A 26811-nucleotide genomic window follows, 5' to 3' on the forward strand; every position below is an offset into this window, starting at 1 on the left:
TCTTCCAGGCGAAGATTCTGCAGTCGCTGGGTGATGATGTCGATACTGAGGCGGTACGCAACCTACGCGCTGCCACGGATTTTGCTCTCATGGCAACGAAGCTCTCTGCCCAGGCCGTCGGAAAATCTATGGGCTTCATGGTCGTCCTTCATCGCCACCTATGGCTTACCCTAGCTGAGCTGAAGGACAACGAGCGTAAAGCGTTGCTGAATGCTCCGATTACTCCCGCCGGCCTCTTCGGTGACGCCGTGGAGTCAGTCGTCGAGCGTTTTTCAGAGGCACAAAAGCGCTCACGCGCCATGAGTCAGCTGCTTCCCAGACGCTCCTCTCAGCATGAGGCGGCTAGATCGCGCTCTTCCTCAGCCCCGCGATCCGCGCAACGCCCTCCTAAACCAGCTGGTTTCTCCGCACCATCGCGTCAGGAGCCCGATGTGCGCCCTAAGAACTGGCAGCCCCGAGGAGGTCACGGTCGTGGCAGGAGCCCTCGACGCCGCGGCGGACAGCATCAGGCTCGCAAGCCTTCTTCCTGATGGAGAGGGCGAGAGGAGGAGATCGCTCGTGAAGGGGCAGGCGTCTACACGCCGGGTTCCTCTGCCCCCCTCTGTTCCTGTGGGCGACATTCCGTGTTCAATAAACACCGTTGTAAATACTGTTGTGAATACTGTTATGTGTGTAAATGTAATAAAAACACAAACATCACCACAAAAAGAGCTTTTTCCTCCTCACAGCCCTCATATAGCGACCGAAGCCCTGCAGTCAAGCAGCGCGAGGTTGAGATATGTACAAAGTGCTTATCAGTTAAACTCGGGCACCGCCACCGAGCCGTTGAACGAGAATCAGCTTCTACGTGCCGCCCCGCCGCTGACATTTCTAGCTCCGCAAGGGTCAGGCTCGTTCGTAGAAAACACGTCACAAGCGTCTATGCACGGCCACCTTCGCCCTCTATGCCAATTTATAGAAGCTTGGAAGGCGATTCCGGGCGTATCAGAATGGGTAATAAGCATCATAGAGAACGGCTATTCTCTACAATTCAGACGCAGACCGCCCCGTTGCAATGGTGTGGTAACGTCATTAACAACACCGCAAAATGCCCCTGTCCTGAGACGGGAGATACAAAACCTGCTCGCGACAGGAGCGATAGAGCGTGTCCCTCACGGCGAGTTGAACAGCGGATTTTACAGCCGGTACTTTGTGGTGCCCAAGAAAGACGGCGGGATGAGACCGATTCTGGACTTAAGACCTATCAATCGTGCGCTACGCAAACGTGTATTCAAAATGATAACCGTGAAACAGATCCTAGCGCAAGTTCGCCCTGGGGACTGGTTTGCGTCGATCGATCTAAAGGACGCTTACTACCATATTCAGATATCCCCCCGTCACAGGTGTTTTCTGAGATTTGCGTTCGAGGGCGCAGCTTACCAATACTCCGTCCTACCGTTCGGGCTAGCTTTAGCCCCGCGCACGTTCACGAAATGCATGGATGCGGCTCTCTCCCCCCTCAGAGCGAGCGGGATGCGCATTATGAATTATCTGGACGACTGGCTGATTTTAGCTCAATCTCGCGATCTATTAATCAGTCATGTAGATGCATTGCTGCCCCACTTGGAAGCGTTAGGACTCAGAGTCAATGTACAGAAAAGCAAACTCATACCGAGTCAATCCATTTCTTACCTGGGAGTTCTGTTGGATTCTACATCGATGCGCGCTCATCTCTCGCAGCAACGTGTAGAAACATTAACGCTGTACATTCGCCGTTTCAGAACCGGCCGGTTTGTCCTCCTCAGAGAGTTTCAAAGGCTGCTGGGTCTGATGGCATCAGCCGCTCCAGTTTGTCATTTGGGATTGCTTCGCATGCGGCCGTTACAGATATGGCTGAAAGATCGAGTTCCGATGAATATGTGGGCCTCGGCGTTTTTGCGCATTCAGATAACACACAGCTGTGTCAGCGCGCTGAGACCGTGGCGCGACCCGACCCTGTACAGTGTCGGAGCCCCGCTAGGACAGGTAGCCTCTCGTATAGCGGTCACCACGGATGCGTCGAGGTCAGGCTGGGGAGCGGTATGCATGAGCACACCGGCGTCCGGTGTGTGGCCGGATCCAGTGAGTGTTTGGCACATAAACCGTCTGGAAATGAGAGCGGTAATGTTAGCGCTCAAGACATTTCGTCCGCAACTCGAGCGTCATCATGTTCTAGTACGGACGGACAACACGACGGTGGTTTCATATATAAATCGCCAGGGAGGTATTCATTCAAAAGCCCTATTCGAGCAGGCGGCCAGCCTTCTTCTATGGGCGGACCGCCATTTACTCTCCATCAGAGCAGCACATATTCCGGGCATTCTGAACAGAGGAGCGGATATGTTATCGAGGAAAGGCCTTCCCAGCGGAGAGTGGAGGCTCCATCCCGAATCGGTTCAGCTGATATGGAGCCAGTTCGGGAGGGCGTCGATAGACCTGTTCGCGACCAGCGAGAACACGCACTGCCCGCTGTTTTTCTCGCTCACTCACTCCCCGCTACAAGGGGACGCGTTGACATCACGCTGGCCGGAATCCAGACTGTATGCTTTCCCTCCGATAAAACTCATACCCTTGGTGTTATGCAAAATCAGGGAGGAGAGAGCCACGGTAATTCTAGTCGCACCAGACTGGCCGAACCAGCCGTGGTATCCGAACTTGAGAGAGATGTTATTAAGCCCCCCATGGCAGATTCCCTTAAGGAGGGACTTACTGACTCAGGTGGAAGGTTCAGTATGGCACCCCAACCCAGGGCTGTGGAACCTACACGCTTGGCAGGTGAGAGGAACGTAACGTTAGATAACTTTAGCGATCTCTCGCATCGGGTGGAGAACACGCTCACTGAGGCGCGAGCGCCGTCTACGAGGCGCTTGTACGATCTTAAATGGAATGTGTTTCTAAAATGGTGTCATGAAAACGGCATCGACCCGTTAAACTGCCCGGTGTCGGACATTTTGCTTTTCTTACAGCATAAGATGGACGCCGGCAGCTCGCCGTCGACGCTAAAAGTCTACGTGGCGGCTATTGCGGCGATACGCCCCCCCTTGGAAGGGCACTCGATAGGAAAACACGCACTTGTTGTCCGATTCCTGAGAGGAGCGAGAAGACTAAAACCCCCTCGCACCCCTTCGGTGCCGCCTTGGGATTTAGATGTAGTGCTTAGTGCACTTTCACGACCGCCGTTCGAACCTCTGGAGTCTTGCTCTATTAAAGACCTGTCTCTTAAAACGGCTCTTCTTCTCGCTCTGGCTACTACGAAACGCGTTGGGGATTTACAAGCGTTTTCTGTCAACGAGGATTGCTTACGCTTCGGCTCGGGAGATTGTAATGTCATCTTGAGACCCAAGATTGGATTTATACCTAAATCTCTCTCTACCCCCTTTCGCGATCAGGTAGTTACCATATCGGCGTTATCTGCAGCGCCTGCAACATCTCAGAACGCATCTAACCAGGAGGCTATTTGCCCTGTCAGAGCCTTGAGGGCATATGTGAATCGTACTGCCAACTTCAGAGCATCGGACCAACTCTTTGTGTGCTTCGGTGGCGCTACTAAAGGCAGAGCGGTGTCTAAACAGCGGCTCTCTCACTGGTTAGTGGATGCTATAACGCTAGCTTACGAGAGCGGCGGATTGGAGCCCCCTTTTAACATCAGGGCACACTCTACGAGGGCTATTGCCTCATCATGGGCTTGGTTTCAGGGTACTACTGTGCAGGATGTGTGTCTTCGGCTGGTTGGGCTTCACATAACTCCTTCGCGAGGTTTTACTTGCTCAATATGCATTCGCTAGCCGCAAAAGTTCTGTCGGTGAGTACTGAACATTCTTATGCCACTAAATTATAGCGCCCTGGGTTCTCTCAGGTCGTCTTGGCTTCTAAAGCAGCTATCTGTATGTGTGCGTGCTTGTGTTACTCTCTTAGAACGCTGCGCTCCATCAGGTCGTCTCTACTAAAGACGTTGTGGGTTTAACGGTGTTACCGCTGCGGCTGTTAACTCCGTGTTGAGACAGAACCCCAATTACCTCTATCAATTTTGCTCTATGTTGCCCGGCAAAGCCGTGCGTGCTACTATTACTACGTGTATTCACTCAAATTACTTGTCTATTTGCCCCGTAGCGGCGCAGTGATGAGTATTCACGTTTCTTAGGTTTGGATATGCAAATTTCATACCTCAGGAATATCTACATCCTATTGGCCGGACACGCCCCCTATGTTACGGGCGCCGCATGTCAGGGTTTTTATTGGTTGTGTTCTAGACAACATTGCGTTGCAGGGCTGGCTTCACCCCTCGCTCGGCGTGGTTGTACAGTGTTCCCATAGCGTCAGCGGACGCAATGTCGAGAGACCGCTCTCGATAGGGAACGTCTCGGTTACTATCGTAACCTCGGTTCCCTGAGAGACGGGAACAAGACATTGCGTTACGCGCCGAGCTCGCGGCTTGCCAGCCATATTCGTTCAGTCGAGTATTCTGATGTTCGTCGCTCTTACACCGCCTTTTATAGGCTCCCGCTTCCCGCGGTCAGCGACGATTGGCCAGTGCCCTGCAATGGCGTTGTTCAATAAGATTTCAGTTTTGGTGAAGTGGGAGGAGTTAACCCATAGCGTCAGCGGACGCAATGTCTTGTTCCCGTCTCTCAGGGAACCGAGGTTACGATAGTAACCGAGACGTTTTGGCTGCTTTTTATCTTCCATTGTGCCGGTGCCGCAAACTCCTGCTTACTCGGTGTAGTGAGACTGAATATTTCAGGGAACGGTGACGTGATTAGTGCACGCAGGGCAGCGCGCGCAGTGGGGGTCGGGCACGAGACATGAAGGCATGGAGTTTTTACTGTCCTGCAGCTGCTACAGAGGTCTGATTGTTTTCATTCCTTTTTCTGAACACATAATGTATTGACTACTCTCAGGATAGAAGGACCATTTCACCCAGTATTAAAAAAAATGTATCTGAACAGGATTACCTACCCTAGCTTTAACATCTGCAACTGACTGGACGGACCGCATACGTTTGCTGTGTGAAAACTCCTGTTAATAAGAATTATTTTAAAAAAGATGGAAGAGAAACATTTTCAAAAATGTTCAAGATGTGAAACAGGCGTAAATCACAGACTACTCCATGGGTAGTCTGTGGGTTATGCCTGTTTCACACATACTCCGTATGCAGTGCGTTTGCAGTGCAAAATTGTTTATGTGCACACGATAACAGGTTAGAGCTTTCACACAGTTAATATCTGCAACGGACCGGATGGGCCGCATACGTTTGCTGTGTGAAAGCTCCTGTTAACATGGTCACGTAAAAAATTATGCACCGCAAACGCACTGCATAAGAAGTATGGCTGCGTTCCACTCCAGTTTTAGACACGCACTCGTGAACTTCCCTAAACACTTATCCTCGGGGGAATCCCTGTCGCCATTTTGTGAACGAGGGAAGTTTATATGGACAGACCATCGCTCCCTCGATTTTGACACAGGGAGCGAGTCTACTTCATAATGTACACTTCATGCAGCTTCACGATTGTGACGTCACTTCAGCAGCTCGCGCTTTGAACAGTTCAAATGATGGAGGGGGCGGTCTCCACTTTCCATGTGATCAAGGGTTTAGGGTAGTGTTGTAGTTCTCAAGACCACTTTTGAAAGGTCTTGGTCTCGTCTTGGAATCGACCACTTTTTTCGTCTCAGTCTCAGACAAAGAGGACTCAGAATTTTATTTCAAGACCGGTCAAGACCACAACTGATGGCACACCACAAATGTATTTTTTATCATTAATTTTATGCAGTTTATTCAGGTTTGGCGTATGATGTTGGCATTGTTTAAGCATTGTTTAAGTTCTCCCAATGACATTTTTTCTAATTTTATAACTAAAAACACCTGCATTGTGTTAAGTGTATGGCAAGCCATGGAAAGACAGTTCAGAATAAATGGTTTATTTCAGCTCTTTAGTGTTTGTTCACTTTTATTTAAGCGAACAAATAAAAGGCAAAGAACACACACGCACACACACACACACACACACACACACACACACACACACACACACACAGAGAGAGAGACAAGAAGTGCCTAATCATATGTATACCGTATTCCACATTTTATCACAAGTGTTTTAATGCAGTGACTTGCACTGGTCTTGGTCTTGACTTGGTCTCAACCCATTAAGTTCTTGGTCTTGTCTCGGCCTGGGCCAGTCTTGGTCTTGGTCATGACTTGGTCTCAGTTTAGGTGGTCTTGACTACAACACTAGCTGAGGGTGATCCATTTGAACCTACTTCAAGTATTTCAGCAGAAGTGGGCACTCGTACAACGTAAGCAATGACGTTTATCCGAGTGAACGAGACTGAGGGAGATTAGCGAGGGAAGGTCATATAAAAACAAACTGGAAAGCAGGGTGAGTATGTGTGAAACAGACGTAACAGTCAGCACAGTCCCTGCAACTTCGTAGGCCCTACTACTGATCACCGTTTTACAAAAGGATTAATAGTTTGGAGTGAAGCATAAGTACAATTACTAAGTGGCAAGGTTTTATGGAGTTTTAGTATGCAACATATATGAAAGTTGATTGAGTTATAGGCTAATGTTACCGCTACAGCAATGTCTTTCCTTGAGATTCAACAGAATATGTCTTGAAACAACAACTCCGGCTGTTTGGGTCATTGACCCAGTTTGTAATTAAATAAGGGCAATCATAAGCTATTTCAGTTAATTTTGCAATGTAGCGTTGCCGGTCGACAGGTGTCAATAACTCGCAATACAAAATGTTTCTATTTCAAATACACACGATATTCACAGTATTTCCCCCCACCCTCGCCACGCCCCCAATTAAGACTAGATGCCGACTGTGTGTATACTTTTTTAGTTCTATCAAATAAATACTTAGAGGTAAAGTAAATCTGTCTGCACATAGTTTAAATAAAATTGACATTAAATAATAAATACAACTGCTGGATTTATTTTGCGGTGATTGAAGACATTTTTTCATTTTCACAATCATCCAAATGGCTCATTGAAGCAACTTATAAGATGAAAATCCTTTGTTAAATTAGTTACTTTACAGTTTTTTTCGATTGCTAAACGACTGGAGCTACATGTGCAAAACTACAGTCTGCAATAGCAAAAGTCACCTGAGCACAACTCTTAACACGTGGCTCAAAACAGCTCAGTGCAGCCAAACACTATACACAACTGTCACTGTCACTCAGAACACAATTCAATTCAATTCAATTTTATTTATATAGCGCTTTTCACAAGTGTTAATTGTTGCAAAGCAGCTTTACATGAGAAGATGTAGAGGAGAACACAGAAAATCAATAGATAATATAAGCAGTAGAATATAGCGGCTACGGTTAAACCGTACATGCGTGCATATTAATAATATAACTTATACAGTAAAGTGCTAAGCTAAGCCAAAGTTGGCTGACTCTCCCTGGGATGAAAAAACCCCCTAGGAAAAAACCCAATGGGAAAAAACTCCTAAAAACCCTTGGGAGGAATTAATAGGGTTGTCAAAATTAACGCGTTAATAACGCGTTAACGCAAATTCATTTTAACGCCGCTAATTTTTTTAACGGAGATTAACGCAACGCGCAATTTCTGTTTGACCCTTGGTCCAGCCCATAGTTGAATGAACAGAGACGCAGACAAATGTGACTCTCTCTAAATGAGTAAAAGGTTTTCATAGAAATAAGAACATTAAGCAAATAGTCTACCAAATCCAATGCTCTAAATGCTCGTTGGACATCTGATATCATCTTAATTTATACGTCTGAGAGGTGTAACGTTACTGTCCTCCTAATGCTTAATCTAATACAAAAATGCGTCTCAATTCATTTTGGTTTCGCTTTTATGCATGACTTATAAAATAGACTGCAGGACTTGCTTGATGTTAAAAGAGTCATTAAGAGAGATAAAGTTCGGTACCTGATTAATGTTAAAGAGTTATTAAGAGCGACTCAAAAGCGATCCCCTCACGCTGACTGACTGATATCTGAAGCGCGTGCACGCAGACGCGCGAGTGCGCGACCCGGATATATAGACATCTACACAAAATTACAGTTTTACAAATATCTGTTTTGATAAGAATTCACGCAGGTAGGCTCTATAATCTGTTATGTTTTAAGTAAATGTTTGGTTAACTGTTGGGTAAAAATATCTGATGTGTAACATTATATTAGATCACTTAGATTTTAAGCAGTCTGTCACAATGTCAATCAAACAAAAGGAAAAAAAGTTGAACATACATTGATGATGTTTTTGCTTTGTGTGTGCTAAATCTATTAGTTTTACCAGTGATTTTAAGGTATTAATGTGGTAATATAATGTATGGATGTGGAAATTTTTGTGGTAATTTGACTCTTTCAACTTCAAACACGTGTAGTTCTGTCATATTTTGTTATTTTTCAACAAATCATGCATTGTTCTATGTTTTAATAGAGAATGTCAAAATATGAACAACTATTTTTTTTAAATTTGCTAATTCCGACTCAACTTGCCTGCACAGGTCACAAATGATGCAGCAGCAAACAAAAATGGAGAAAGAAAAATCTTCTGAAAGGAAAATTCATATACAGAACAATGGCTGGTGATTCTGTTAAAATGTAAACAGGCTGTTGTTAACATACATTTGCATAAAGCATCTATATATGTATATATGATTAGAATATTAAAAACCTGAAAAGTGTTAAATTAGGGTAAATTTAGAATGGATGAAAATGTGCGATTAATTTGCGATTAATCGCAGTTAACTCATGAAATCATGCGATTAATCTAGATTAATTTTTTTTATCTATTTACAGCCCTAATATATATATATATATATATATATATATATATATATATATATATATATATATATATATATATATATATATATATAGATATAGATATATATATAGATATATATATAGATATATATATAGATAGATACAGTAGGGATAGGCGGCAGGTAAGCGGATTAAACTGGTTTAGCCGGTGGTCGTTGGTCGGGCATCGGCTGGTCGTCACGTTGAAGGACAGCCAGTAGATCAGTGGTGCGATGACCTTCACAGCAACAGGAACTGGGTCTGTTTGTCTCATTAGCCGTGTTTGAACTATCGAGCTTCAAGTGGGCGTGCCAGTGCCTGCCGAGGCACACTGAGAGGAAAAACACTAACATCAAACACCAATCCAGAAAATACAAACTTTTCATCTTTACAGTTTCAACAATTTCAGTGACTTCATACAAAGTAATGTTTTCTTCAAAGAATGATTTATTTATTGATTTATCACATGATTTATTATTTTTTTAGAACATAATTCTTTAAGGTAATTGAAAATTAGCAGTTTGCTTCAATAGTCTGTAGTAATTTACAGAATTACAGTAATGAGGAAAAAAGGTAGAAATTAAAAGTACATGAAAGGTAATATTTTATATATATATATATATATGAAATTGGAATTTATATTTATATGAAATTGCAGATAGCAGTGTTTGAAAGGCACAAGACTGAAATCAATTCTGTTTTGAATGCAGGGTTCACAGTTTTGACAGCAGTGTGTTAGCATTTGAACAAAGTGCTGTAAATCCACAGTGTTGTGCAGGTTGTGTTTAAAGTCATGTGATAAGTGTGTAGAGTTTTGAAAACTGTGTTCAAGCAATGAAAAACAAACTAGAGTTTGGTCCACATGAACTGCTGCTGTGCAGACTGTAGTTAGAGATTTGCACATGTGACTCTTGTTGTGCCCACTGGCGTTTAGCAATCCAAAAAAAACTGTAAACCCAAGTTTGTGTTGTATTTATATCTGTTACTTTTCAGTACAGTATAATTTAAAATAAGATTGTTTTGTGTATTTGTTACAGGTGACACCCAGAAGCTCTCAGATCTGAGGATTGTGTTAATGGGATATAAATATGCTGGGAAGAGTTCATCAGGAAACATCATCCTGAACAGAGAGGAGTTTGACTTGAAGAGTTTGACTGCTCAGTGTGTGAAGAGACAGAGAGAAGTAGCAGACAGACACATCACTGTGATTGAAGCTCCTGGATGGTGGACAATACCTGTAGATCTGAGCTCTGAGTTACTGAAAGAAGAGATTTTACTCAGTGTGTCTCTGTGTCCTCCAGGACCTCACATTGTTCTTCTGGTTATACGTGCTGCCACTAGATTTCTAGAGGAAGAGAGAAAAGTATTTCAGGGTTATGTTGATCTTCTGGGTGAGAGAGTCTGGAGTCACACTATAGTGCTCTTCACTCGTGGAGATCTTCTAGGAGACACAACTATAGAGCAACACATTGAGAGTGAAGGTGAGGATCTCCAGTGGCTGGTGGAGAAATGTGGGAACAGATATCATCTTCTCAACAATAACAACAGAAGTGATGAGACTCAGATCAAAGATCTGCTGGAGAAGATAGAGGAGACAGTGACAGAAAACAACGGCTGCTGTTTTGAAATGGACAAAAATATATTAGTGGATATGAAAGAGAGAAGGAAAGTAGAGGAAGAGAGAGCAGAAGAACGAATCAAGAGTATGAAGAAACAGAGAGAGATGATCAGATCACAGATGAGTGAGTAAACATCACAGTAATGATATAAACACTGAGTATCTGCAGTAATGAATTCATAAAAATGTAAAAGTTTCCATAAATAACTTCTGCAAACATGATTAACAATAAAGAAATTAAATAAGTCGCAACAAAAACTCTTTTCATCGGCTGTTGTTTGTAGAGGTGTTTGTAATAAATATTTTGCATTACCAGCCGCAGAAAAAAAATCTTTCTTCAACAATCTCATGATTTTCAGGGTTTAAATGTGAAAATAGACAATTTCTTGTACAGGTCATATAGACAATATAATACATTTAATTATTTTAATTGTATATATTTTGTTTAAAGTAAAGAAACATTATTATTATAAGTCATTTATTCAGGATCTACCCATTATCTATGTCCTATATGATGGTGGTCCAAACTCAAGAATCCCTAAAATTGTCTGAAATACGATCTACTGGAAACATGTTGAAATGTTTAACAAAAGTGAGATGAACCTCTACAGTAACTGCATGATTTTCCTCACTTTTCATTTTTTGTTTGTTTTTTATTAGTGCCACAACAACATCTGACCATCATTTACCAACTCTTTATGTTTTTACATTTTTCTGGTTTATGTTTTTATAGTCCAGGCAAAATAGCATTTTACGACAGACTAATTGTAAAAGAATTTTTCTCAGCACAGATAACCTCCATGAGGTGTCCAGAACAACACACCAAAAGTCCCAAGAAATCCCAGCTGAGGAAACATGCCAATTCCCCATCAATCCGAAACGTGTGCCAACAAGGCCAGACTACAATACCCCCCAATGGGGCTATTTTTTTCTTTACTCCCATCAAAATGAAACTCCACACAATGAAAGCACCCATGAAAAGTAACCTTCCTTGCATTACAAGTTGCTTTGAAAATTTATTTTAATATGCAAATGAGCTATACACTAATCGAATATGCCCAAAATACACCCAAAAGTAACTTTTTGGTATTACAAGTTTCTTTTGAAATGAATTTGAATATCCACATGAGCTTTACACTTATTTAATATGTCCTAATTTGCATAGGCAGAAACATCATTCATATGTTTGATAAATATATCGGCCCAATCTTCATCCAATCATCCTGCTGCTTTTAGACTGGCCTCTAACCTGAAAACTGCCTGGCTTGGTAGTTCTTGCCAGCTGTATAACCCCCGCCGGTATAATCTTCATGGTCAAAGAAGGAACACAAGCCTCCCCACCACAACAAGGTAGCAACAGAAGGGCCTTTTTTGATGTTTTTGTTTTTGGTGATTTTGTTTTTACATCTTTTTTTAAATCCAGCCTGGATCCTTGACCCCTTCTCTGTGGCTCTTGGTTCTGGCACCTCCTATATCAGTTCCTGGTTTGTTCTTTGCTTAGTTCTTCCCCTCTGGGTCATATTCATCTGATAAATCAGGCAACTGTGAGTTTGTACAGCTATTACCACAACATTCTCCACAAATGTTAGTGCAAGGGGGTCCATGTTTTTTGCATGTGCATCTCTTTGTGCTGCAGTCTTTCTTGCAACTACAGTGGACGTAACTATCAACTACAAAAGTGCAGCAGTAAGTTAACATGATTTTAAATGGTATGGATCAATCTTTCTGCGTATGTAATGATTGAGCTGAAGTTTAGAGCTGCTGTGTGCATCATGCCATCCAGAACTGAAGCCCGGAAAATGGCGGTATAAAGTATAATGTGGTTGTAATCTAACGCTATAGCCTATAATGTAAGTAAGCATCTTATTTATGTATTTAATTTTTTTCAATTAAATTTTATTTATATAGCGCTTTTCACAATTTGGTAGACCTATGCGTATGTGTTTAGTCATAGCAGTGATTAACAATCCCTACTGAAAAATTCAGCTAAGACCAGCATAAGCTGGTAACTGTTTTTTGCTGATTTAAGGTGGCAGTAGCTGGTTTAAGCTGGTCCTCCCAGCCTGGGAAAAAATTGACATGGTGTTGACTCGTTACGCTGCTTGGCTGATCAGTCATTATTGGCATTAATCTCCTATCCAAAACATGGCACACCCAAGGTTTTGGGTCCATAGGTTCACTTCCCCCTTTCCACTTCATCATTTGGTAAAAGACCTGACGACTATGGAACTTTGCAGCTGCTGACGTTGGAGGGAGAGATTGAGCTTTCACTGGAGATGAGTTCTGAGTTACTTTAATAAAGAATTGCCTGTATCTTAGCATGTCCAGTGATTCATCCTTTTGCCCCCATACAGTGATACTAGAGCTTTTTCACCTGCAATGATGATGCCTTTTCCCACATTTTCCTGTGACTGGCTAAACACCTTAGCTTGTTTGAGAAAGCTAGTATCATTCTTTAATTTTTCCAGTGCCATCCCTTTCCTTTGCCAAACAGACGAGATGTAGAATTACAGCCTCAAAATGATTGGGGTTGGATTGTTTGAAGAGCTCGATGTGTCATATTGAATGGAAAAAGTCTGAAATCCTTTAGTTGCTTTTAAATAAAAATCTATAATACGGTAGTGTTTTCGTTCCCTGATTAAAATGTAAGTATGGAAAACAATCAATTACACATTTTTAATAAAAATGTCATTTAAATTCTGAAACATAAGAGGATTTTATATAAACTGTTTCAGCACTGACCCATAATAGTGCCCCAACAAAATAAATGGCCAATTGCACTGCATTGTAATGAATGTATTTTGCAATGCAATTTTTTTACCCATATCAATGCTGCAAGGAAACCTCAGGTACATTTATGCTGTTATACTAGTGACCTTAAGAAAAAAGGAATCAGTCTTTCTTGTGTTTTGTTAATGCATTTACTGTATTGATCTATTTTCTAACTTAACATGCATTTAAATTGTACAGATTTTGCTAGTGCTGCAAATCAGATTGCTTTAGTGAGGCAATTTTATCAGATGAATATAACCCAGAGGGGAAGAACCAAGTAAAGAACAAACCAGAAAATTATATGGGGGTGCCCGAACCAAAAGCCACAGAGAAGGGGTTGAGGATCCAGGCTGGATAAAAAAACATGAGAAACTTGTAATACCAAAAAGTTACTTTTGGGTGTATTTTGGGCATATTCGATTAGTGTATAGCTCACTTGCATATTAAATTTAATTTTCAAAGCAACTTGTAATACAAAAAAAATTACTTTTCATGGGTACTTTCATTGTGTAAAGTTTCAATTTGATAGGAGTAAAGGAAAAAAATAGCCCCATTGGGTTGTATTGTAGTCTGGCCTTATTGGCACACATTTCGGATTGATGAGAAATTAACATATTTCCTCAACTAGGATTTCTTAGGACTTTTAGAATGTTTTTCTGGACACCTCATAGAAATGATCTATGCTGAAAAAAATTATTTTACAATTACTTCTATTTTTTGCTCCAAAATGAGTTAGTTTGCCTGGACTATTAGTAATTAATCACATATAGACAACGTATAATGTCAGAAAATATAGTAAGATTTTTTATTAGGGGTGTGACGAGACACTTAATCCACGAGACGAGACGAGACACGAGATTGGGTTCACGAGAATGAGACGATATTTTTACACTTTTTAAGATACCCTCGATGATAAAATAAATGAATAAGAAACTGAAATCATGTTATTTTTAAAGGTTTTAACTAATCAAGGACTGGCCCTAACAATTATTTTACTAACTGATAATGAAGTAATTTGTTATTTTTGGGTAGTAAAAATAGACCCAAGTGAGCAGTAGCCTTTAAAATTACATAATAACGAAGATGCAATAATAATTGGTTCAAATAAAGTATTAAAACCAAGTTACATTAAACAACATTACATGAACAAACACATTACATTTGTGGTCTATAAATAAAAAGCATTATGTATGTATTATAACAAATGCCTGCAGGGGGAGATAGTTGACTCGTCTCGCGGACGCTATCTTCACTTTCACTTTAGACGGAGAGAAACGCTTATTTTTTAGCCAAACAATGTTTAAATCCATTTGAATATTTAATATACGTCCATTTCTTTACAATAGAAATGAACATGCAGACATTAAATCATGTAAACTCTGTGATGGTTTAATCTGTGCTGAGACTTCACATCTGACAGTGATCAACAGACAAACACAACACGTCTCAGACTTCATACGAGCTCCCAAACGAACATTATTGGAAACTCAAACAAAAAAGCAAATGCAGTAAAAGACAGAATATAATGCATGCATTGTAAGAGGCTAATTACACCAACCACGCTTTAAACGCTTGGAAACGCAAGCCGCGACGCACTGCCTTTTTTAAAAAAGAGCAGTGCGAGTAGACGCGGCTTTTAATATTGCTAGGCAACCACCTAGTCAGCTGTCTTGTCAATCAAATATTGAAGCGTGCGCTCTTTTAATTTGCTGTTAACTGTCACATTAGCAGAAACTTTAAAAAGATGACGCTTGCTCTGACCTTGTTTGAGGGTGAGAGGTGCACAAACACGCAGGAGAGAGTGAGCGAGTGGAGTCCGGTTCTTCAAAGCAACTGTAAACTTCCCTCACCACAACGTAAGGCCCGCATCTCCCCTCATTCGAGTGGACAATGGAAAGACGCGAATGATGTCGGGCACTTCTCCGCTCTCTGCGTTCCTTCAAAGTCGCGTGCTGCGGCCGCCGGCAAAAACCGCAAGGCGCTCAGCGCGCAAACGCTCCATGCCCATAGAATATCATTTAAAAAAGGCGCCTGCAACTGCCATAAACGCTTTTGGTGTAACTGGCCCCTAAAAGGGTCAAACAGAAAGCTGCATCCTCCGGATGTCGCATATGCAGGCTGCATACGTCATTAAGATTAATTTCAGATCATTAACTGAGCATTACATTCGCAAGTCATGAGCATATTACAACAATTTGCGATTAACTAAATTATTAGTAAACTTTATAATTGTTAGTAGTCTCTAATAAGACAGTCTTTATGAAGTAAATGCAGTTTAAAAATGCGACCTCTGAAGGATGCAGTCTTTTATTTTAGAAACGGACAGAATTTCACCTACACAATAAATCTCGCGAGACACACTTAATCTCGCGATACATATTTAATCTCGCGAGATCTCGTCGCACGAGATCTCGTCACACCCCTATTTTTTATATTAAATAGTTATTTAATTTGTAATAAATAAATAAGACAGCTGTCAGTGTAATTTTATTTAAGGTACATTTTGGGGATTTAACAATTGAATGTGTATTATTTTCTGAAAAATTTACTAAAACAAATGTGCTATAAAGATGATAAATCACAATTATTGACCAATCTGCATCAAGAATCATACCTCTCCATTAATATGCATTAATGGTAGCATAGAACTTTTGTCTGTTCTATCAAATAAATACTTAGAAGTACAGTAGATCTGTCTGCAGAGACTTTAAATACAAATTGACATTAAATAATAAATACAACTGCTGGATTTATTTTGTGATGATTGAAGACATTTTGACAATCATCCAAATGGCTCCTTGATGCAACTTATAAGATTAAAATCCTGCCAGGACTCTACCTTGAAGTCTTGTGTTATATTTGTATTTTGTCATGGTGGCAGAGTTCTGGCAGTCCCAGGCCTTATGTGGAGGCTCATGCCTTGTTTACTGTGGCATGTGCCTCCGGTGTCTTGTCATTTGTCCCCGCCCCCTCGTCCTCCTGCTTATTGTTAATTATTACTTATTCCCATCATCTGTTCCCTCCTCGTTATCTTGTTTAGTTTCTCTTATATAATGTTCTCTTGTCCTTGTTTCTGTGCAGGTTCATTTTGTATTGTCAGCGTTGTCTAGTTGTATGTTTTCCAGTCAAGTATCTAGTATTGTCAAAGTCAAGAGTTTAATAGTCTAGTCTAGTGTTTTGTGTCTGTCTATGGTGTATGCCCCCACGTGGGCTTTTGTTTTTGTCTTGTTTTATATTAAAGGTGCTCTAAGCGAATTGACGTGTTTTAGACCATAAAACATTTTTTGTTACATACAGCAAACATCTCCTCACTATCTGCTTGCTGCCTGTTCGCTGATCAAACTGTAAAAAAACGCGATCTCTGTAGACAGCTCAGGCTCGACAAACGGCAATATCAACATAGTGGCCAAACCTACAAACAGAAACAATAACAAAGTGTTCCAGCCAATAAACGACAAGAAGGATTTGGGGGTGGGGGTTGGGCGCGTTCATGAAAGCACGGACGGGAGAGGGAGGGGGAGGCGTTAACTACGCTTCGTTTGTTTGAAAACTGTTCAAACATCAACAGGAAGTGACGTCGCACATTATTCGCTTAGAGAGCCTTTAAAGTCTTTTGTTAACCCCTTCATCGTCCGCTATTGGGTTCATCTGTCCAAAACCCTAACAAATCCTCTGTAAATTGTTAAATGAGTTATTTTAAACCTAAGATTGTGTTGTATTTGTCACAGGGTGACTTTTATAGGGCGGAACTGAAAAATGACGAGACTTGATTCCGCCCGAAGATGGTTTCCGCCCGGACCAAATTTTAACACGGGCCAGTACTTCCTGGTTTCCGGGGCAACGTAATCGGGACCTTACGAGCCACAGGTGAAACAAATTAAATAAGTAAATTGTGATTGGAGGCTGTGTGAGGACGAGACGTATAAAAGGCTTTGCAGAAACACGAATAGGAAAGCGATTGACATGGGGAAAGCTCCTTTGCCAAGGGCAGATTGAAGGCACGCACCTTTTGAAGAGCCTGAACGCTCTGTTGATCTGGGGATCGCTGGGAAGCGAGCGGAAAGAGGACAGAGCCACAGGAGGCGAAAGAAAGGCATGCCGTGGACCATTTAAAGGAGTACTCCGAAGAAGGTTCAGTTTTGTGTGCAGTTGTTGGGCTGTTTATGTTCTCTCAGGCTGAAGCTGGCGTGGCTGTGTGGACGTAGTAAACCCTAATGGTTGGAAGACGATCTGAGATTACTGGGAACTGAAACAAAACAAGAAGGAGAAACGGAGTCAGCGTGAGTGTTTACATCTATTGAAGATATTGTGACATAAGGAATTCGTTGTGTAACCCTGTTGGGGGAAGAGACGCCCCGTTTCGTGTGGCTGGAGTTGATCACCTGTCTGGAATAAAGAGGAGAACATTAGAAGGAAGCTTACAGCGATCGTGAGTACGAAACATTGAGTTTGAAGACACACTTTATACTAACCTGTTTCGTAGTAAATAACTCCAGGAAAAGGAGGACGGCCCTACCCCTAAGTCAGTGTGGTGGGCGAGCTGAAGAAGGATCGACTGGGGCTATCACAGCGACGAAACTACAGACTGGGCCGTGCTAAACATCGCCAAACAGACCCCGGTGAAGTGGAGGAAGACGGGCGTTCTAAGTGTTCACTTTGAGTGCGGTGGGTGAGTCTTTGTATTGTGGAAATTTCACTTTGACATGGTGCTGTGAATTGCTGTGTGTATTGTCAGAAAACCCCCCGCCTCCGCAAACCTCGTCGTGGGAGAACGAAGAGGCTGCCGGTCCCAGTTGCTATTATAAGGCATATGCTGTGAGCACGCTCTGGACGTACAGTAGTATTGTGGTGTTTGTAGCAATCGTTTCTTGGCATCCGGGTTGATCTGAAGAGTGGTGGTGAAGAGTTGGATTACTAGAGGCTGTGTGAGTACAACTAAGAATTAATGCTGTTTGCACTTTCATCTACATAACGCTTACCGTTGCAGAGAGAGGTGTAGTAGATCCCGTCTGTCCCGAGGCCTCTTCAAAGGGGTCCGGTCCGGTGTACTACCGCCTAGCAAGTGGCGAGGAGAGGGCAGTGCTCGGCTCGGTGAGACAGCGCGGCATTCTCCCCTCTGCAACCGCAGCAATCGTCGAGAGGGTTTGTCCCCGACGTTACAGCGAAACAGTCTCAAACCATCTGAATAAAACGAAAGGAGTGTACGAGAAGAACCCTGTCTGTACCGTACTTACTGTACGTTGTCCCAAGTGGAGAGGTGAGAGCCAACCAGCATTGAATAACTGTACCTTTGTGTCCCAGCTCGCAGCCTGTAGAGAGAGAGAAAGAGAACGAAACGAGGAGAACCCTGTCTGTTCCATACTTACTGTACGTGGTCCCAAGTGGAGAGTCAGCAGCCTGTGGAAAGAGAGAAAGAGAATGAGGAGAACTTTACCTGCACCGTACTTACTCAGCCTGTGGAGAGAGAGAAAGAGAATGAGGAAACTTACCTGTACCATACTTGTACTGCCTATAGAAGAAGAGAAAGTGAACCTGAAGAGGCCGTTATTTTAAGTTCCCCTTTTCCCTCCCCTATTTATTTTTTTAAATAAAGTGTATTTTAATATTACTCCTACCTTGTGTGTCTGGTCATTGGGGTGGCTTTGGGAACCTCCTCGAGGTGGAAATTAGGGGGCGTGACCTCATTAACATCTGGGTCCACCCCGACCTGTGACATATTTATATCTGTTTCTTTTCAGTACAGTATAATTTAAAATAAGATTGTTTTGTGTATTTGTTACAGGTGACACTCAGCAGCTCTCACATGTTAGGATTGTGTTAATGGGGTATAAATGTGCTGGGAAGAGTTCATCAGGAAACATCATCCTGAACAGAGAGGAGTTTGACTTGAAGACATCTGCTCAGTGTGTGAAGAGACAGAGAGAAGTAGCAGACAGACACATCACTGTGATTGAAGCTCCTGGATGGATGATTGATGAACCTGTAGAGAAGAGCTCTGAGTTACTAAAAAAAGAGATTTTACGCAGTGTGTCTCTGTGTCCTCCAGGACCTCACATTGTTCTTCTGGTTATACGTGTGGATGACAGATTTAAAGATGTTGAGAGAAAAGTATTTGAGGGTTATGTTGATCTTCTGGGTGAGAGAGTCTGGAGTCACACTATAGTGCTCTTCACTCGTGGAGACTTTCTAGGAGACACAACTATAGAGAAACACATTGAGAGTGAAGGTGAGGATCTCCAGTGGCTGGTGGAGAAATGTGGGAACAGATATCATCTTCTCAACAATAACAACAGAAGTGATGAGACTCAGATCAAAGATCTGCTGGAGAAGATAGAGGAGACAGTGACAGAAAACAACGGCTGCTGTTTTGAAATGGACAGAAAGATTTTACAGGAGATGGAAGAGAGAAGGAGAGCAGAGGAAGAGAGAGCAGAAGAACGAATGAAGATGATGAAGAAACAGAGAGAGATGATCAGATCACAGATGAGTAAGTAAACATCACAGTGATGATATAAACACTGAGTATCTTCAGTAGTAAATTCATGAAAATGTAAAAGTTTCCATAAATTACTGCTGCAAACATGATTAACAATAAAGAAATTAAATAAGTCACACAAAAAAACTCTTTTCATAGCTGCTGTTTGTAGAGGTGTTTTTAATAAATAGACTGAGAATATTTTGCATTACCAGCCGCAGAAAAATAAAAAATCTTTCTTCCACAATCTCATGATTTTCAGGGTTTAAATGTGAAAATAGAAAATTTCTTGTACAGGTCATAGACAATTTAATACATAAATAAATTTTGTTTAAGTATAGACCCCTTCACGGTTCACGTCACAGGCGGTTTCCACTGCGCATGTCGGGGTCAGAAAAGCCATTACAGCAGATTGAGTTGCATATTATTCGGTATCGTCAAAAATGCCTACTTACGTCGTGGGCTGTGAAAATCGCACCAGGTCTTTCGTTAAGTTTTCGCGATTCATGCAGAATCTCAAAAACAAAAAAATACAACATCTGCGGCTGCAAGCAATTAATGTGCAGACTGGAACAATGCAAAGATCAAAGAGGCTTGTGTTTGTAGTGCTCACTTCATTTGAGGTAAGTCATAATTTTTCAGCCCTGTTAGATTAAATTATAAAGACTGGATGCTATGAACAGTTTGACCCCATGCTGCGTGCGCACCCGATAGTCATTCAATGTTTACAAACCTTGAAGGGGTCTATAGAAACATTATTGTTTAAAGTCATTTATTCAGAATCCACCCATTATCTATGTCCTATATCATGGTGGTCCAAACTCAAGAATCCCTAAAATTGTCTGAAATACAATCTACTGGAAACATGTTGAAATGTTTAACAAAAGTGAGATGAACCAGTCTACACAGTAACTGCATGATTTTCCTCACTTTTCATTTTTTGTTTGTTTTGTATATATATATATTTATATATATATATATATATATTTTTACATTATAGTTATTTAATTTGTAAAAAATAAAAAAGACAGCTGTCAGTGTAATCTTATTTATGCACATTTTTGGGATTTAACAATGGGATGTGTATTAATTTCTGAAAAATTTACTAAAACAAATGTGCCATAAAGAGCCTAAATCACAATTATTGACCAATCTGCATCAAGAACCGTACCTCTCCATTAATTTGCATTAATGGTACCATAGAACTTTTTTAGTTCTATCAAATAAATATTCAGAGGTACAGTAGATCTGTCTGTAGAGACTTTAAATATAAATTAACAATAAATAACTGTTGGATTTATTTTGTGGTGATTAAAGACATTTTTGACAATCATCCAGATGGCTCCTTGATGCAACTTATAAAATTAAAATCCTCTGTAAAATGTTAAATAAGGTATTTTAAACCTAAGATTGTGTTGTATTTATATCTGTTTCTTTTTAGTACAGTATAATTTAAAATAAGATTGTTTTGTGTATTTGTTACAGGTGTCACTCAGAAGCTCTCAGATCTGAGGATTGTGTTAATGGGGTATAAAGGAGCTGGTAAGAGTTCATCAGGAAACATCATCCTGAACAGAGAGGAGTTTGACTTGAAGACATCTGCTCAGTGTGTGAAGAGACAGAGAGAAGTAGCAGACAGACACATCACTGTGATTGAAGCTCCTGGATGGTGGATAAATATGCCTGTAGAGAAGAGCTCTGAGTTACTGAAAGAAGAGATTTTACTCAGTGTGTCTCTGTGTCCTCCAGGACCTCACATTGTTCTTCTGGTTATACGTGCTGACACTAGATTTAAAGATGTTGAGAGAAAAGTATTACAGGGTTATGTTGATCTTCTGGGTGAGAGAGTCTGGAGTCACACTATAGTGCTCTTCACTCATGGAGATCTTCTAGGAGACACATCTATAGAGAAACACATTGAGAGTGAAGGTGAGGATCTCCAGTGGCTGGTGGAGAAATGTGGGAACAGATATCATCTTCTCAACAATAACAACAGAAGTGATGAGACTCAGATCAAAGATCTGCTGGAGAAGATAGAGGAGACAGTGACAGAAAACAATGGCCACCATTTCGTAATGAACAGAAAGAGAGCAGAAGGTAAGAGAGCAAGATCACACATTAGTAAGTGAATAGCGTCTATATTTAATGAAACATTCATTAACAAGATGTTAGTCATTATACATTTGCTAAGCAGGAGAGTGACAGCACAGCGATTTAATGTACAGGTCTATGACGGGGAAAAGCATTAAGAAAACTCTCTCTCAAAGTTCTATTTCTTTGTTTAATGTCATTCGAGTTTATTGGTTCTAGGAAGCTTTTTTATTCACTGACATCGCTAGATAAAGCAATGAGTGTGTCATCTGTGTTTGTTTGCCTCTTTGCCGGCTAACTTCCGGTTAGAGTGCTTATGTTTGGGAGGAGTTATGCGCTGACGTGGTTTCATCAACCAGATGTATTTACACTTGTCCAGTTTCGTCCAAAATGCCTCCCAGACGTTTCGGAGGGCATTTACACCTTTTTCGATCGGATAGCTATAAATGTTTTTTTTAATGGGCCCTTCTCTCACTTCCTTCTGGCCACTGCTGTGTATTTTTCCTGTCGCTTAAGAATTTGCCAGCCTTTATTGATCTCCCAAGAGGAGATCAATGTCTCTAAATGTAAAGGTCGGCAAATCGTTCAGGGAATGTGAAAACATACACACATTTCTTTTTTTTTATATTAAAATTGTTGCAAGCACAAAATTTGAGGATATAATTTACATAACAATATAACTGTGAAAGAAGATAAACAATCACACAAATAAACTGAAATAAGTTTATTTTTGTCTTTATTCAATTTGAAACAATCTAATTTTTGCAATGATAAAAAGCAGAACATTGCAGAATGCTTTAAGCATTTTTTATTTACAGTAACCAACAACCATAAAAAATTTTCATACTATCTTACAATCTTCTTTTATTGATTATTATTTCCACTGACTGAAGATGAGATGTCTGATACAGTCTCTCTGATGAGTTCTGCTTACGGTTCTGTCAGATCACGATCAGGTGAGGGCAACACATCATTTTTGTATCATCGCACTCATTCACTCACTTTTCATCTTTAGCACCAAATAAAATATTTTGAATAATGTTCACATTGCTATACCATACCGAACTATTTTTTTTAAAGCGGAAGGTGTTCAAGCGAAAAATTATGGCACCACTTTCATAAATGTTTTTTTTTTTTTTTGAAAAGGTTCCAAAAAATAACAAAACTTTTATTTAATTATTTATAATAATTATTAAATTTTATACTTGCATCAATTCATGTTAAAATCTTAAATTAAAATCTTAAAAAATATGAGTTTAGGACATGGTAATGGCATATTGTGAGCCTCAAACACGATTGTTTCCTACTTCTTATGTAAACCTCATGCATGCAAAAGACCGCTGGAAAACAGGACAATCTCAACATAACACAAGCTGTGACATTACATTTGAGATGTACGCCCCAATGTTAAATTAGTTATTAAATTCATTAAAATGTTGTTACAATGCTAAAACAAAGTTATGACTGCTGCCCTATTGGAAAAAACAGCACACCAGCAACCAGCATATGTTGTGTTTTGGTGCTGGTTTGCTAGTGAACACCAGCTAAACCAGCATCAGCACCAGCATTAGCACCAGCTAAACCAGCACCGAACCAGCATTAGCACCAGCTAAACCAGCACCGAACCAGCATTAGCACCAGCTAAACCAGCACCGAACCAGCATTACCAGCTGAACCAGCATAGACCAGCATAATTCCCATGCTGGTCCATGCTGGTTTGATGCTTTTTTTTCGGCAGGGTGACTTAGCGCTATATGTTAATATTTAGGCTGAAGTTCTTCTATTGATGTTACAGTTACGTTTTGCAGGTCCATACTAAAAAAAAAAAAACACAAACTTGCCACTCAGAAACATCCATTAACAATCTCCAAACAATTGATAAAGTCTGCTTACACACACACAGAGCTACTGAAAGGGCTGCTCTGTGAAACAGAGCGGAGCTCAACATTATTATTCATGTAATAATAGGCCATTTCATTTTAAGGGCAAATCCTAGGGTTGTAAATGGACATAAAAACCATCTCTTGATAATTTTAGCACGTAGTAAATAAAGCCACACATCTTCTATGTAGATCAGAGATGGGCAACTGGCGGCCTGAGGGCCACACACGGCCCGGGGTAAATTTTAATACGGCCCGCTGGACCATATTGTACTTAATCAAATACTTTTAAAATGATGATTTTTGTATCAGGACGTAAATACTTCTAACCAGGAGGGGGCGCTAGGTCCAGCGGATTGTCGCTTGCGACATTGTGTGGCTGGCAATAGGTTAATTTTTCTTTAGACAGACATGTCAGATAATTTTAAATGAACGTTTTAGCTGTTACCTTGGTGTCATCGTCATATAAACAAAAGGAGCAGCTCGCCAGATTGGTTCAAGGCCATCAGGGCTGCAGACTGCACACATGTCAGTTTACATTCGGGTTCAGTCGGGTTAAAACCAATGCCACTGGTTTTGGTGACGGGTCAGACTTGGGCCAGAATTGCTCTCAGATTTGAAAGGTAAAACACATTGTTATTAACATTTTTTTAATATATATTTTGTTTTGAATTTATGTATTTTTTAATTCCAACAATTTTGTTCTCTAAGGACGGGATGAAAAACTCCTCTATACTAATTTAAAAGTGCTTTGCTTTTTACAGATGTTAAAGCAATGCAGTTAAGAAGTTTGATCTGAAATGCTTGTCCACTGAAAATAAAGTTATGATTTAGAATTAGCATAATTGCTAAGTTTTAGAGTTAAATCTTTAAAGACAGGTTAATTGTATATTGTGGTTTCTTAATAAAGGAAATTAAGAATTGTTCATTGTGCGTGTGGTTCTGGCCCGCTTGGTATAAAGAAGAAAAATGCTGGCCCTCGTCATTATCAAAGTTGCCCATCTCTGATGTAGATATTAGAGAACAATTTAGTAGATTATTTTAATGCATTCTTTGGCACCTTTATATGACGCTGTGACGAGTAAGGGCTTTTCACACCTGAAATTGTTAACCCTGGGTTATTCTAAACCCAGGGTTAACGGAATCCTGGGTTATTTTTTTCATGTTTCACACTGTTCAAACTTAACCAGGGGTTAAGAGATAACCCTGGGTATTCATAATTTGACGTTTCACACTGTGCATTCCTAAACCCTGGGTCATGAGTCTCCAACCCAGTTTCAACACACCTGTCTGTAATTATCAAGCCTTGATTAGCTACTTCAACTGTGTTTAATTCGAATCATAACATTCTAACCCTGCTTCGTTTCACACTGCATGCGTTTGGCACCACAATGCAGGGTTAACACCACAAATGCGGTGCTAACCCTGCTCCAGAGCAGGGTTTCATAACCCTGGGTAAAAAGCGGTGCTAACACCGCTTTCAAATTACAGGTGTGAAACGCTCCTTAACCCAGGGTTAAAAGCAGGGTTTAGAATGAAGATAACCCAGGGTTAAGCGCAGTGTGAAAACCCCTGTAGTGATTAAAGTAGGGACAGAAGTTCCTGTGAATTCACTGAATGAAAACCTCAGTGCAGTTGTTTGGCACACGCTTAACTGAGAGTTTTTGATATATACATTTTGTACAAAATATCTTCATAAGGGGCTGCTATCTACAGTATTTAGAAGCCAAAAATGCATGTTCATGCATCATCTGTTGTCTAATTGTGCACAAGCCTGGAGCGAGTGATTTAATACACAAATAAAAATGTATAGATATAAATCAAATAAATATTTATAATTTTATAGATGAAGATTTTTACTATCTATAAAGGGTAAATAGCATTGATCTGGAGAAACAATCATTTGCAAATAATCATCTAACCCCAACCGAAAGCAGTAATTAAGGTTGTTATTGCTCCTGCTCACCAAATGTGCATTGTCTATGAAATCCTCAATATATTCATTCAGAGGACGTCCATCTTGATAGATATTATTGTAGAATACGTAGTTGTTGTTGTTGGTTCGTTCTTCTGTTACTAGAAACAGAACAAGAATGTAACAACTGTGAAAGAAAACTCATATTCACCCTTTTAAAACAAACTGCATTTTTTTACTGTCTTACTTTAAAGTACAGTATGTGTTGTATGTAATTAGGAAAACAGAAAATAAATATTTGTTTCTTATTGTTCTCAATCTATCTCATAGTCATCTTTCTTGATCATTATTTTCAGTGAATGAAGATGAGATGTCTGATACAGTCTCTATGATGAGTTCTGGTTTTGGTTCGTTCAGATCTCGGTCAGTTGCAGACAACAGTTCAGTTTTTTCATCATCACACTCAAGAGATCAACCTCTCCACTTTGGAGGTGGATCAAGTTATAACACAGTATTACGACAGCCGTTTAGTAAGTATACTTTTTAATTATTTGAATGCAGTGACCATCAATAAACTATTAGTCAAGTTTTGGGGGACATTACAATCACTCACATATGTATCTGTTGAGTGCATCATTAATGTAACAGCCAATCAGAGATATTGAAATGAATCATCAGTTTAGAAGAGGTTTGTTCATGCGCACTCAGCTTAGTGAGTTTATCATAAACAATAGCGTTCAGATGTGATGTCAGTAGGAGGGTAACAAATGAGTCAGAAGAGGTGCATCCACATGCAGTAGTTTATTAAACATAAAAGAAGATAATCCACAGACAACTAGGGACATTGTAGAGAAAACCAGACAACATGAAAACATTTAACGACTGGCATAAGACAATTAAGACACAAGGGCTATTTGAACTAATGAACTAGGTAATGAACTTATGAGTAACCTACTGTAGACAACTGATTGAATGTGAGTGTGGAAACAATAAATGTCTATGATGACAAACAAGGTGGCTGAAAAACATCAAGGGAAAACCGCAACAAATGGAACAACACAGACTTGAACATAAGAGTTCACAACACAAACACAAGACAACACTGTGACAAGGAGATTTATTGTGAAGTATAGTCAGACACATGTGTTATAACAGGGGTTTAATGCAGCCAGACTCATTCATTTAAATGGTTTCATACATGAATGACTTTATTCATTATAATGAAGAGATGGCAGGAGTGTGGATTCCTGCTATT

General features: G+C 40.6%; 2 protein-coding genes across 2 annotated transcripts in view; both read left to right on the plus strand.

The window, feature by feature from the left end:
• Positions 1 to 26811, plus strand: part of LOC141364205 (GTPase IMAP family member 8-like) — a 153227-nt gene that overhangs the window by 77020 nt on the left and 49396 nt on the right. The window contains exon 5 of the mRNA XM_073868293.1: positions 25913 to 26086. Coding sequence (XP_073724394.1) covers positions 25913 to 26086 — 174 coding nt within the window. The remainder of the gene's footprint in view (positions 1 to 25912; positions 26087 to 26811) is intronic.
• On the plus strand, positions 9863 to 24261 carry LOC141364406 (GTPase IMAP family member 8-like). Its single transcript, XM_073869090.1, has 4 exons — positions 9863 to 10547; positions 18978 to 19682; positions 21156 to 21767; positions 24083 to 24261. The coding sequence occupies exons 1-4, from the start codon at positions 9881 to 9883 to the stop codon at positions 24259 to 24261; spliced, it is 2163 nt and encodes a 720-aa protein (XP_073725191.1). The 5' UTR covers positions 9863 to 9880.

This window comes from Misgurnus anguillicaudatus, chromosome 6 (assembly GCF_027580225.2).
Source record: "Misgurnus anguillicaudatus chromosome 6, ASM2758022v2, whole genome shotgun sequence".
Lineage (NCBI taxonomy): Eukaryota > Metazoa > Chordata > Actinopteri > Cypriniformes > Cobitidae > Misgurnus > Misgurnus anguillicaudatus.